This window comes from Haemaphysalis longicornis, unplaced genomic scaffold (genome assembly GCF_048455015.1).
Source record: "Haemaphysalis longicornis isolate Haplotype H1 unplaced genomic scaffold, Haemaphysalis longicornis Haplotype H1 scaffold_78, whole genome shotgun sequence".
Classification (NCBI taxonomy): Eukaryota; Metazoa; Arthropoda; class Arachnida; order Ixodida; family Ixodidae; genus Haemaphysalis; species Haemaphysalis longicornis.
The window spans coordinates 795,475-808,974 of record NW_027526441.1 but is presented as its reverse complement, the minus strand read 5'-3'; the positions used below and the strand labels follow the sequence as shown (position 1 = coordinate 808,974).

Sequence of the window (13,500 nt, the reverse complement as noted above, 5' to 3'; positions counted from 1 at the left end):
ATGGGAAAACGCGAAGGTTCAGTGCGTCTATCCGCGTCGAACCCGCCGACCCAGCGCTAACTCCGAGCTAAGCAAACCATCAAAGTCAACGATCAAACTACACACTCAATGACTAACGTACGACAACGACAGAGGGGTGGTTTATTTTTGCAAATTCACATACAGTGAATTGCGAAGTGTAGCCCAATCATACTCACCTCCTCTAACTCCTGACCTTTGTTATCGCCTAGAAGAGCTCTCTTCGCGTACGCAAACTTGCACGCTTCCGCGAACCTGTGATACACAAGCAGAATAAAAAGTATTCATATGATTTCTTTATAGTGTCCGTAACTCGCACGCATATGTCAGAGCATCAACGAGATTTTAGAAAAATTGACTGCCTGCGCATGAAACAGGCCGTCAGAAAGCCATTACACATTAAGCCCATATTTCACTAATAGGGGCGGAAAGCACAGTTAAATCTCGAAAAACTGTCTCAGAATGAACTAGCACAATGACAATCAAATTAAGTCGCACAGTGCTATCCCTTCATGGCACTTCGTATTTATGACTTTCTCTTTCGAATAGAAAAGTGTCGACTTTTTTTAAAGAAGGCATTTCGAAACAACTGAACAGAACAAACCGACGCATTAAATCAAGGCACAATATTTGTCGACTAATTACATGATATACATTTAAAGTTCTACACAATATTCAGAAGAGTTCTTATCAGAAGGTAAAAAGTCACTTCATTAAACACATGTTAACAGCGCAAGGTTTTGTTAGGTTTTGTCTGGCACAAAACTTCGCAAGGTACACGTGCCGCCTACACTTTGCCCTGCATTCGCATCTGGCTTTGCTGGTGACCACTGGGTACAACAAAGTCGCTGGTCACAGAAGCACGCGCTATAAAACCGTGAGTGAACTTTTTCCCTGTGAGAAAGTGATGGACCCCGGTACCGCCTTTCAGTAAGAATATTTTTAATGAATATGATCACAATAAAAGTAAATCAAGTAAAGTATTCACGTCGCTCGAACTCATTGTAGAAAACAAAGCGACAAACAGTAGAAAGGGACAGGCAAGAAACGGAAAAGGCGATTTGTTTGTTTCATTTGCATCCTTCATTTCAGTCTTCAGCCCGCTCGGTTTTTCTCGGTCCAATGCTCTTTCATTCCCTATCTGGGAAAGAGATAATAGTGGACAATGTTCTCTTTTTCCTCTTTTCCTCTGTCTCTCTGCCTGTATGTATGTCTGCACACCGTGCCCTTTAACACGGTGAAGTCAAACTGTACCTGTGCAACGTAAGCACATCGTCCAGTAGCGCCCCTCCTTTCATAGCGCGAAAGGCGTCCATGATTCCCAGAATGTAAGCAAGCACGGCTCCGCTCGCAGGTGGCGGCACCGAGAACAGTGTTAAGCCATCCTGGAATTGTGCGCTAACCGGCTTCCTCCAGTCCACCGAGTAGTCCATCAAATCCTTCTCTGTGATCAAGCCACCTGCACACAAAACACGCTTTATTCAGCCTGACTAATTGGCTTAGGCTCAGAAATCATTCATCAACCCCGCGGAGTTGTTACCTTCCTTTTGCTTTGAAAACCCCAGATACATAAACCATCTTTCACAGCACAGCAATATGTGTAGTCGCTTACATGCTGCAACCAGCACTCGCCGTGCGAGCGTATCCGTAAGAGACTCAGAGCGCGCAGCACTTGGATTCTCCTACAGGCCTTCATGGAGCATAACCACACGTACGCGGATCGGGCCAACAATGCTCTGTGGATTTTTTATCAGCATGGCGTGGGCCCCATGCAATGCTTGAACAGCTAACAAAGAAATACGAACCAGTCCCAGGCGAGCCACGGGACTACATTCGCGGCTTCGTTGCAGGAAATTTCTGTGAGAACCGCTTATATCTGGGAATTAGAATCCGCTCCGCTTAGATATTGGACGTTATCCCTGACGACGTGACTGAGACTGAACACAGAACTTAGCCGGGTGACAAAGAAATCGAAACAGACATCATGGTAGTGGAAGTACAGGTGGCGTTGCGGCAGCTCCGGTGCAATACTACCCTGTACTCAGACAAAATTACTAATAAACTACTCCGCAATCTAATGGCTGAGGGCTGAAAAATGCTTACAGAGCCCAACAATGTCGCATGGAAGACAAGCCTACTTCTACAGGCCCAGATAACAGCAAGGGGGGTCCTCATTCAGAAGCCCTGGAAAAGACTCAGATTAGATCATCTCATACCGATATACCTCCCGTCTTACCTTCCCAAACTGGTGGAGGAGGTTTCGCTAACCAGTATCTAGAACTCGCACCTTCATCGGATGTCAAACTCATATCTACTCAAGGCTGTACCTTACGGCTGTGTTTTTGGACAACCCTAGACCAGGGCAGCTGCAGCAGGTCATGCACACGTATCTAAAGCATTTGATAACGTTGAACAAGGGCTCATCACTTGCAGTCTCGAAAGCCCGAACTGGGGCGACAGAATGTACAAATTCCAGGTTTTCATCGCTACCGCACCAAAACTCTCACTGTAGGACCGCTTGAATTGAGCATCTGTGAACATCCTCCAAATACGGCACGCAATGCGGCCCCACCTCGTCTCCCGCACGCTTCAACTCGGCCACGAAAGCGGCCTTAAACACGCCATTTAGGTGAATGCCATCTTCACATGGACAGGAAGGGGATCCAGGCCGAAACAGAGCAGGCATTACAACACCCTGATGATGAACACGGCGTGTCAGTAACAACAACTGTACATCACCGTAGAATGCGGATCGATTCCTCAAGTATATCACCTGAAGGTTATCAGCCTTATCTAAGAGAGCAGTGCCAAAGCAACCATCCCCGCACAGGCGCTACCAGGTCAAAGTACACAGGTGCCTCAACATTTACGACGCACAGCCAGCCGTAGCTGCGGCATGCAAGAAGGCGACCTCGTGCGACTCAGGCACTCATCGAATCCGTCATACCCAACCTCGCTCGCTTACAGCTCGGTGGTATTCGCTGGTAACAGACAAAAATGAGATTAGAAGAATAAAAAAATTAAGTGATCGGCAAAAACTTGAGAAATAGAGTGAACCTATCTTTCGTGTGATCATGCTTAGGCTCATTTCTGTTGTAATTGTTCGTTAAATTTTTCTCCTATTGTTTATCTCTGGAGTGAACCCCTCTTTCATGTGATCGTACTTAGTCTAATTTCTATTCGCATTGTTCATTACATTATTCTCATTTTGTTTATTTAATTGCTGCTATTACTGTTTTCTTCTTCCTCCTATTTTCAGCCCACTTCAAGCCAGCACAATTACATGCATTGTTCCGCGGCGACAGCTGCGCCGCTGACCTCCTCCTGGCGGTGAACCAACTTTTATCGCCGGGCTTCATACGCCAGCCGAGACACAAATCTTCAAGGGGATCGCATTTTCGCTCACGGGCAAGGCTAAAAGGCTTTGTACAGAAGTGAATGCGAGTGGTAGCGCTCGAGAGGGAGAGCGTTGCAGACGACATGCTTCGAACGCCCCCGCCTACAGCGCTATACACCCACTATCGTGGGTGTTGCCTAGCAACGTGTTTCCTTGCTCGCAAGGCATACTTTCCCTCTTATGGTCTTGACTGAGAGGTTTCCCCCCACCGGCAGAGCTACGACACCTAGCAACGCTCGGCGCCCGGCAAAGCCGCTCTCGCCAACGAAGCAACGGGCGCGAGAGATCAGCAAGCCGCGGCCGCAGCGCACGCCGCTCTGCGTCGCGAGCAGGCAACCGAAACGGACTGACAAATACTATCAGCTGGGCGGATGCGGCCCGACCACAGGCCACGACGCCACAGCAGAGGCAGGACACTCCCCGCACAAGCCCAGAGGTGAACCAGCTACGCTCGGAAAATGTGCAGCTCAAACGCCGCATCGAAGAACGAGACGCGAAGATCACAGCACAGGCAGCCACCATCGACGCCATAAATGCCAAACTCGCCCAGCTGCTCTCGCTGCAACAACGGCCCCCAACAAGCCACCACGAGCCCGGGGACACCTCCCGCACTGACGCCGTAATCGCCGAGGCAGACAATGCACTGGAACCCATAAGTGAGGACAACGACGTGGACAGGCCACAGCCGGATCGCAACCCCACCGCTAGTAGGACCGCTGAGCCTTTCCCGAAGCGAAGAGCGTTGGAGAACACCAAAGACAGAAGAATCCAGGCGCGCCTCGATCATCAACAAGACCGCCAAGACAGACTAGAAGCCCCAATGAAGTCGAATACCGACCGCCTCACAACCCTGGAAAGCATGTGCCAACAAATGATGCACACCATGCAGAGTATCCAGGCGATGATGCTACAAATCCGGGCACAACTTCAACCAGAGTACGCCCCACCACCGCCACCACCACCACCGCCGCAACCAGAGCAACAACCGCCATATATCCCCGCAACAGCCCAATCATGGACAGCAGCCCCGGCTCCCAACATACAGCCATAAGGGCGTCGAAAGCCCGTAGCCCACTGCGACACCTCACGGTGTGGCAATGGAACGCCAATGGTGTCCAACAAAAGAAGGCCACGCTACAACAGTACATACAAGCACCTCACAGAAGCCCCGATGTCCTACTCATCCAAGAAACACACAGCGAGACCCCCCTCACTCTACCGGGCTACAGAACGCACGCCAGCCCACCAAGCGCCAGGGCCGCCGGAAAAGGTTCGGCGCAAGGAGTGTGCACCCTCGTGCGGAAAGGCCTCACATACGTTGACCACGCCGCCCTTCCCAACTGCGCCATCGAACACTGCGTTGTGGAGGTGATCATCGGAAAGAAGAAGAAGGAGAGCGTCTACCTGGTCAACGTATACAGCAACCCCAAACACTACCAGCAGAAATTCCGAACACTCATCCACAAGACCTGCCAGCTAGCCCAAACCGACGCGGCGCTCCTATGCGGAGACTTCAACGCCCAGCATCAGAACTGGGGATACCCCAAGACAACCACTAAAGGCCGGCAGCTCCTCGACGAGGCAACAGACGCTGGCTTCTACCTGCTCAACGACCCCACGGCGTGCACACGAATCGGAACGTCGGCGCAGAGGGACACCAACCCAGACCTCACCTTCCATAAGCCGACGCCCAACCTCCCACCCGCACAATGGCGCAACACTGAGGAAACACTGGGCAGCGACCACTGCATCCTAGAAATTCTGGTGCCGCTCCGCTACGGGGGGCGCCGCCCCTACGCTCCTCAGAACACACACGCCGTCACGGAATGGAGCGAGTTCAGAGCCAAGCTCGAAGAATACGGCGAGGAAGACACGGCAGAGAACGACATCGAAACGTGGACCCAGAGAATCATCGAAGCGAGGAAGGGCGCAACCACGTCGATCGAAGCCGATGAACACCTCCCCCAAGTCGACAGTCACCTCGCACACATGCTCGAGGCAAAGCAGTCCCTGCAACGGCGATGGAGGGCCCAGAAGCACAACTGTAAGCTACGCAAACGCATCGCCCTACTCAATATCGCCATCGACCGCCACAGCGCCGCCCTCTCACGCCAGCAGTGGAATGCAGTGTGCCAACAGGCGGACGGGCAGCTACACAAAGGCCGCACCTGGAACCTCTTACGCCACCTACTAGACGAGTCCAAGAGCAAGGGGACGCAGCGACACTCGCTCCACAGAACACTGCACAAAGCAATCAAAGATCAGGGTGAGGCCGAGTTGCGTAAAAGCCTTGACGCCAGATACCTGCCGTCCACGCCACGGACCCCACTCCCTGACTACACCGGTGCGGACAACCCCCAACTCGACGCCGACATCGAGGAATGGGAAATCAGATCCGTATTACAAACGCTCAACTGCAGCTCTGCAGCCGGCCCAGACCGCGTCACCAACAAGGAACTCCGCAACCTGCCGGACACGACAATCGCAGCCCTCGCCAAGCACTACAATGCCTGCTGGCGCGCAGGCACCTTACCTAAGGCCTGGAAGACAGCGAAAACAGTCCTCATACCTAAGCCCGGCAAGCCCCCACACACCGACAACCTCCGACCCATCTCGCTCACGTCATGCGTCGGCAAAGTACTCGAGCACGTGCTGATGAACCGATGGAAGAGATACCTAGAGGACAACGAGCTCTACCCCCACACCATGATCGGATTCCGGGAAAAGCTGAGTACACAAGACGCCATGCTCCTCCTGAAGCGAGACATTTTGGATCGCCCGCCGGGGTGCCGGGACACCTTCGCTGTGCTGGGCCTAGATCTCCAAAGCGCATTCGACAAGATACACCACAAGGCCATCCTGGTGCAAGTATCGGCACTCCACATGGGCACGCGAGCATTCGCCTACATAAATGACTTCCTAACAGAACGCACCGTTACCATCCACGCCGGCGACATCGAGCTCGCCCCCAAGACCCTCGGCTCTGAAGGCACTCCCCAAGGCTCGGTTATCTCGCCACTCTTGTTCAACTTGATCATGATACGGGTAGCCACGGCCCTGCACACTGTTCCCGACATCCGGCACACCATATATGCCGATGACATTACCATTTGGACAAGAGGCGGCAGCGACGGTCAGACCGAAAATGCACTTCAGCAAGCAATAGAGGCGGTCGAGTTCAGCCTCGAGGGCACAGGACTCAAGTGCTCTCCTGCGAAGTCTGAGCTGCTTATCCTACCACCAGGACCAAACCGGAAAGATGGCAACGCCGCAGCCAACATAGCACTACATACACGCGACGGCGGAAGCATACCCCAAGTCCCTAAAATCCGCGTCCTCGGCATGCACATCGAAGCGCACAGACGCAACGGATTCACAGTCAACAAGCTCCTCACCAAGATCACCGCGGCCACGCAGCTGATCCGCCGGGTCTCATCGAGACACGCCGGCATGAAAGAAGCACATGTACTGAGACTCCTGCAGTCTTTCGCTATCAGCCACGTCGCCTACATAGCCCCGTACCACAACTGGAGCAAGGCCGAGCGTGATAAAATTGACGCGGCAATACGCAAAGCCTACCGAACAGCGATCGGCCTCTACCAGCACTCACGCACAGACCGGCTTCTCGACCTCGGCGTCCACAACACTCTGGCAGAAATAGCAGAAGCCCAAAACACGTCCGAGATAGCCCGGCTGTCGACCACACGCTCTGGACGACACATCCTGCAACAAGTGAATATCAGGCCCCGCAACCAGCCCGCCGAGGGCACGACCACCCTATCCGAACCCATGCTCAGACTCCTCCGAGTCCGCCCACTTCCCAAGAATACGAACCCGGAACACCATCCAGAACGCCGGCTGGCTAGAGCCCGATCGCTAGCCTCCACGTACGCCGCGGATGACACCGCATACTACGTCGACGCGGCGGAAGACCGCGCCCGGCCCAACTACTACACGGCAGTCGCAATCGCAGCATCCGATGGAACAATCCGCACGGCCGGCAGCTTCAAGGCCACGGACTCGCATCACGCAGAAGAGCTCGCGATCGCCCTCGCCGCGACCGACTTTCGATGTAGAACGATACTCAGCGACCCCACGAACAGCGATCCTCCGCTTTGCGAACAACACAACAAGCACCACTACGGCCCGCTTCCTCCACAGGACGGGCCAAACCCGCCAGCACCCGATCTTTATCAGTTGGTATCCTGCACACGTGGGACCGCTCGACCCGGAGGGGCGGATCCGTAACCGGAACGAGGAGGCTGACCGCGCAGCGCGAGGACTTACGTACCGCGCGACGCACACCAGCCAACACTCGGACCGCAATCGGAACAGCCAACTGCGAGCCGAAGAGAGCGAACCAGTACCACTGGAGACGTACGGAGACATCCTGAGATGGTACCGCCACAGCAGGCAGCGACTCCCTGCCCCACGCCCGCAACTAACGCGCCGCGAAGGCGTGCTATACCGCCAGCTACAGACGGACTCAATCCTGACACCCGTGCTCGCCAGATACATCTGCCCAACGCTATACAACACCGACCGTTGCATCATCTGCAAGACCACCCCCGCTACGACAGCGCACATCCTCAACGATTGCACTCACCTACAAACACACTCTGAAGCACAAGAATTGCCACCAAAAGTGCGTGAAGCCATCACCTCCTCAGACTACAATACACAACTCCAGGCCGTCCGGCAGGTGGAGGAAGCCCTGACCCGACAGCGGGAAGGACCTGCGGTGGCGCAAACCATTACGGGCTCGACCCGCCCGGGATCGGGGCCCACCCCCACGGCCTAATTCACTCTGCCGGACACGCAATAAAGTTTCTCTCTCTCTCTCTCTCTCTCTCTCTCTAGTAACTGCCACCAGCGCATGCTGATGACTTGAAACACCGACGCGATCATTTTTTGATCGCACGGGCCGTTAAAATTGATTGATTGATTGATGGATTGATTGATTGATTGATTGATTGATTGATTGATTGATTGATTGATTGATTGATTGATTGATTGATTGATTGATTGATTGATTGATTGATTGATTGATTGATTGATTGATTGATGTGAAATTGTCTGCCTTTTTTTCATTACTACTCGAATAAACAAACCAACAAAAAAACTCAAAACAGAGTGAAGAAACAGAAAACACATGTACACTCACTAGTTTATTGACTGATGGATTGATTGATTGAACATGCCGACTGACTGAAATGCTAGAGTTGATTAGCCGTTGTATAAAGCTTTGTACAACGCCCGTGTGCGAGTACCCGCTACTATTTAAGTAACACGGTGCTAACCTTTAAAAAAAAACAGCATATTAGTTTGTTGCTGGCTCGTGCCCTTGCTTGCCATAGTTCGTAAACCCGGGCCGGAATCTTCAAGGCTAGGAATATAGGCTCCCGTGTAAAAGGCCTATGGTTACAAACGCCACTCGACGCTTACCCTTGCTCTGGATTTCTGTGACGAGCTCCTTGGCAAAGTTTCCCTTGTAGAAGTACTCGGCTCCGTTCTCAGCGACAGCTTCCAGGGTTTCTGCTAGGTCCTCCTGTTTCACCAGCTCTCCCTCTTGCAGCAGCTCGCCAGTCTCCGGGTTCGTGAAGGCTCGCCTGAGGGCATAGATGGGGTCATTACTGCTCTAGGTTTCTTGTTAGGCTGAATGATCGAATATGTTTAAGACATGAAGCTTCTAAAGGCTTCACATGCTTGGTCATTTAGCTCTAGGGAGATAAACCAGCTGTTTCTGTCTGCGCACTTCACGAAATCTTCACACACGGGAAGATGTACGTTATGTACTCAAATTTCGCGCGCACGTTTGCTGGCTATGTTTTGGTGAGGAAAGTAAAAAAAAAAAACACTGAGAACGACGTTTTTAAAAGTTACACAGGTCAAACAACGTTTCTAAAAGGAAAAGTTTGTTATCAGCATCTCGTCTTATGAAATACGCTGTGTCTATAGTGCTGTCCGAAGGTAGTACGGGCACTTTACTAAAGCGACATACATCGGAGTTCCGATAAAAAAATGCCGCGTCTGGAGCCACTTCGACCTCCATTACGTAACGTATTGCAAACTGACCTACCATAACCTATCAAACAGAAAAAAGTCATTGAAAACACCGGAACTTCGCTAAACCGTGGAAACATAATTAAAAATTAACATGTAAAAAATAGAGGAGGCAAGAGCCGTACTCGAACGACCGCCGTAAGTGACAGGGTGCCAAAGCGGAACCTCTACACCACCACGGTAGACGCTCTAGCCTGCGTCAGCCCTGTTTTAAATATTCGAATGTCGTCGGACGGCACTCTAGCAATGGCTGTAGCGCCTGACGGCAGGCACTCTACACACTGCGTATAAAATACGTCGTAATGACGTAGCTATAATCGTAGCTTCGCTTTTTTGTTAAAAATGAGCCCTTTTACTGTCGCTGGGGTCGGCCATTTTATTCGGAAATTTAATCCATAAACTCCAAATATGTGATCATCAACTTCCCATTTCTGGTCTGATTTCAATTCAAAGCACACATATTGCGATAAGGGGGTTGAATCACTGTGCCTACAAATATCGTGCGTTAACTTGACGATTGTCGCTGACCTGGACACCCAGAAACTATAAGAAAAGACCGTTAAGTCTTCACTTGGGCTTCTTCGTGGCCTAGAAACAACATTCGCGTATCTGCTAACGCACTTTACTACTGTTACTCGCCTAGGGGCGCTAAAACATATCCACACACTAACATTACAAATAATCAGGGATGCATCCATATTCCAAGAAACTCATAAAAAATGGAAACGCGATTACAGCGGCGTGGTGCATATTGACAGCGTCAGGTGTTGGATAACACATATGACATTATTGCGGGTGACGAAGCCGTGGGTTTTATTTACAGTAGTGGCCACGACACACCAGGGTAAGCAATGGCCGCTCAGTGTTCGTTCGTCCACCTTCTCTTCTTCTGGCTGATCTCTACCCCGCTGACTGTAATTGCAATCATCGCTATTCAAGCCCGGAAATCACTATTCAAGGTCTCGGTCAAACATGGGCGTAGCAATATTACGCCGACAATTGCCGCGTGCGACGACACCGAAGGGACTGAAAAACGTGTACGACATCAGCTCTCGCTTTCTTCATCCTCGTCTTCGCGCTGTTTTGTAGCGTGAGCTACACTGGCCGAGGTTGAGCAGGTTCGCGTGGCTCCTGGAGAGCCGTGCTGCGCGTGCGCGAGGAGCAGTGACGTCACACGACGCACAGAACGTTGCTCGCTGCCCGGCGTCTCTCCAACACCCCACGCGTCCAACGTCTTCGCCGACCTCCGTTCCGCACGTGGCGGCCCGGTCCACTTGATGATTATGCGAGGGGTGGCCGGGTGTGGAACCGATGGATCGTGCGTCGCAGCAACACCGGCGTGCCCCTGTGGAACCAGCTTAGCTCTGGGGCGATTGGTGAAGCTTCGCCGTGTCACATAATGCGTATACCGTGTGTGTGCCATTGGAGCAGCAGTAAGCATGATAATCAAGCTACCAGGAAAGCTATGAATAACCAGCTGAACCTTAGTTCACGCTACGTATATCCTGGCATAGCGGAGAATTCACTGCTAAATTTTTTCCTGGAAATGAGAAAAACACAATTAACTAGCCCATAATTAAACCTTAGTTCGATTCGAACCTTTATTTGATTTGACATTGCACTGATACTGCGTCTTTACCTTATTTGCTGAATCTTTTAGCGTTGTTATAACGTTTCAGTAAGACTGCAGTTTATGTGGTATTGCCTCAGTAATGGAGATCACGTACTGCGCGCAAATGCCCCCCTGAAAATTATTGAAAAAAAGACCCGGACGCTGGCATACTGTACACGGACGCCAGTTTCTCAAAAGGAACAGGTGTCATAACAGTTGTCAACAGAGACCTGTAACTTATCACAGCAGTCACAGAAAAAAATACTGCATAAAGCTGCCGATCTTGAGCCAAGAGCACTAGCAAGATCCATTGAAAGCTGCACACAGAACGGCAGTGCATATCCTCGGCGACTCACAAGCGGCATGTCGTCAGCTCATTCAAAACGAGCTGAACACAACTACGGAAGAGATAATCGAGAAAGCAATGCAGTGAAGCTCAACTCGTTTCAGGCTGCTCTGGGTTCGTGGGCATGAATGCATTCCTGGAAATGAGCGCGCTAATACGCTCGCCCGCAAACTAAACACCCCGGCATCAGCGGATGGTCATCCGACAGCAATGCCCTACTCACGCAACCGCTGTATTGACACAAGAGAAGCTCTTCGGGAGGCACGCCTTTCCAGACAGCTGTTCCCGGTATTTCACAGTGCCCTAACACGACGGCACTTAAATATACTTCGACAAATACAGACCCGGTCCTTTCCCACTCCTTACATAATACACAAATTACGAAAAATGGAGGGTGCCCCGCCATGCCCACACGGCGGGGAATACCCGGACATACATCACACACTTCGCGCTTTCACCCTGAGTCATACCTCACGCCACCTTCGCCAAGTGGGAAGAGTGGCTGCTAAATTCAAGCGCTCACGGCCAGCGACAGCTGACGGAACGGGCAGAGCTGGCCCTCAGTTGCATACCCGGAGCCCCGGACTACGGGCACGTTATCTTAGTATATATATATATATATTTCTCATTACTCTTTTTCGCGTCACCCTTATCGTCTTGCTAGTTTCTTTGTCTATTGCCTTCCCGTTGTTCAGATGTGCACATATGAACAACAGCCTGCGGTGCGGCTTGCAGGCTCGATGGTGTTCTCGACTGTGCACGTATGCCCGGAACATCACTTTTAATTTTATATAGCATGAGACCTACCCGTGTTAAAGGGGCACTGATGTGAATTTGTCAAGTTCCCGGTTTTGTTTGCACTGCGTAGACTGGCTCAAATTACCACACTTTTCATCGTTTATCCGGTTGATAAGCCGGTAATTATTTTATAAAGCGGGATGGAAGAAAAACTACCATGCGCAGTCTGTGGCTGCGCACCAACTAAAGGCTGTGACTTCGGTAGGGTAGGTAGGTAGTGGTTCGTTTGAAAAGGAAAAGAAATGGACTGGGGATAATTTTGAGCCCATCTGGGGGCTCCCCGGGATACAACCCAGTCAGGGGGGTAGGGAATATAGAAGGGGGTGAATATGATAGGGTAGAGAAAAAGGAGAGAGGTAAAGAGAGAAAAGGGAAAAAGTTAAGGCGCCGCCGAAGAAAAGAAGCGTTGCCACAGTCACTGGGGGCCACCGAGCACAAAACACACCACAAACACAGGTCCTGGCGTCATGCTGCGTCCGGGAGGAGTCCTCGACGGGAGCGGTGAAGCGTAGAGGCGAGGCTGTGCTGCGATGAGTCGTGCACGGCGGTCCCAAGTGAGGGGAGCTTGCTGGGTGAAAATCCAGCCAGACGAGCGATTACTGGCGAGTGCGAGAAGGCGCTCGACGGCCCCACGCAGCAGAGCGCGCGCCGCCCGAAACAATCACCCATGGCTCGCGACGCGTGGCTGGCGTTATCGCGATACCGCCCCGGCCACGCAGGAGCGAACGGAAACACGTCCGCACACCACGACGACCGAGGCCAAATTCCTCTGTGACGTCGGGAGCAGGGGACACCGTGATTGGACGATGTCCAAGGTTAGCAGTCAAACAAGTTTCGGTTTCAGTTCTGTAAAACAACATATGCTTGACATCCGACAGCATCGTTGGATGGGCATTCTCGATATCTCAGTAATCGTCGTACCGCGCTACTGCCATGTTTTCGGCTGTAATATGCCTAAGATAAGCCTCCCAGGACGGCTTGGCATCGTAGAAATCACTAGCCGAGGCCTACGCAGTGCATGAACCCCCTCCGCGTCACCGCAGACGCTCAAATATCATGCGCTTTTTCCGCCTGTTCGGAGCTTGCCTCACTCATTCCCGTATCGTAAAAAGCGTGTTCGCACCATGCCAAGGGTCTCCTGATTCTGGCCTGTGCTCACTGCCGGCAAGCCGTCGGTGCTTGTGGCAACAGCACGTACGCCAACAAGAACTGGCTAGGGCGTCAGTGTCAGTCTGCGCGTGTTCTGCGAACTCGCTCGTGGAGCAG

At 51.9% G+C, this 13,500-nt stretch overlaps 1 protein-coding gene across 6 annotated transcripts in view; it reads right to left on the bottom strand.

Moving 5' to 3' along the window:
• The window catches only part of LOC144148131 (scoloptoxin SSD14-like), a 65,332-nt gene that overhangs the window by 16,333 nt on the left and 35,499 nt on the right, over positions 1-13,500 (bottom strand). For 5 of the 6 annotated variants that reach the window (XM_077679720.1, XM_077679722.1, XM_077679719.1 and 2 more), the window contains 3 exons: positions 8,861-9,024; positions 1,273-1,477; positions 198-273 (listed from right to left, as the gene is read on the bottom strand). In XM_077679720.1, the coding sequence (XP_077535846.1) occupies positions 198-273; positions 1,273-1,477; positions 8,861-9,024 (445 nt within the window). The remainder of the gene's footprint in view (positions 1-197; positions 274-1,272; positions 1,478-8,860; positions 9,025-13,500) is intronic. The other variant, XM_077679723.1, reaches the window with a different exon arrangement.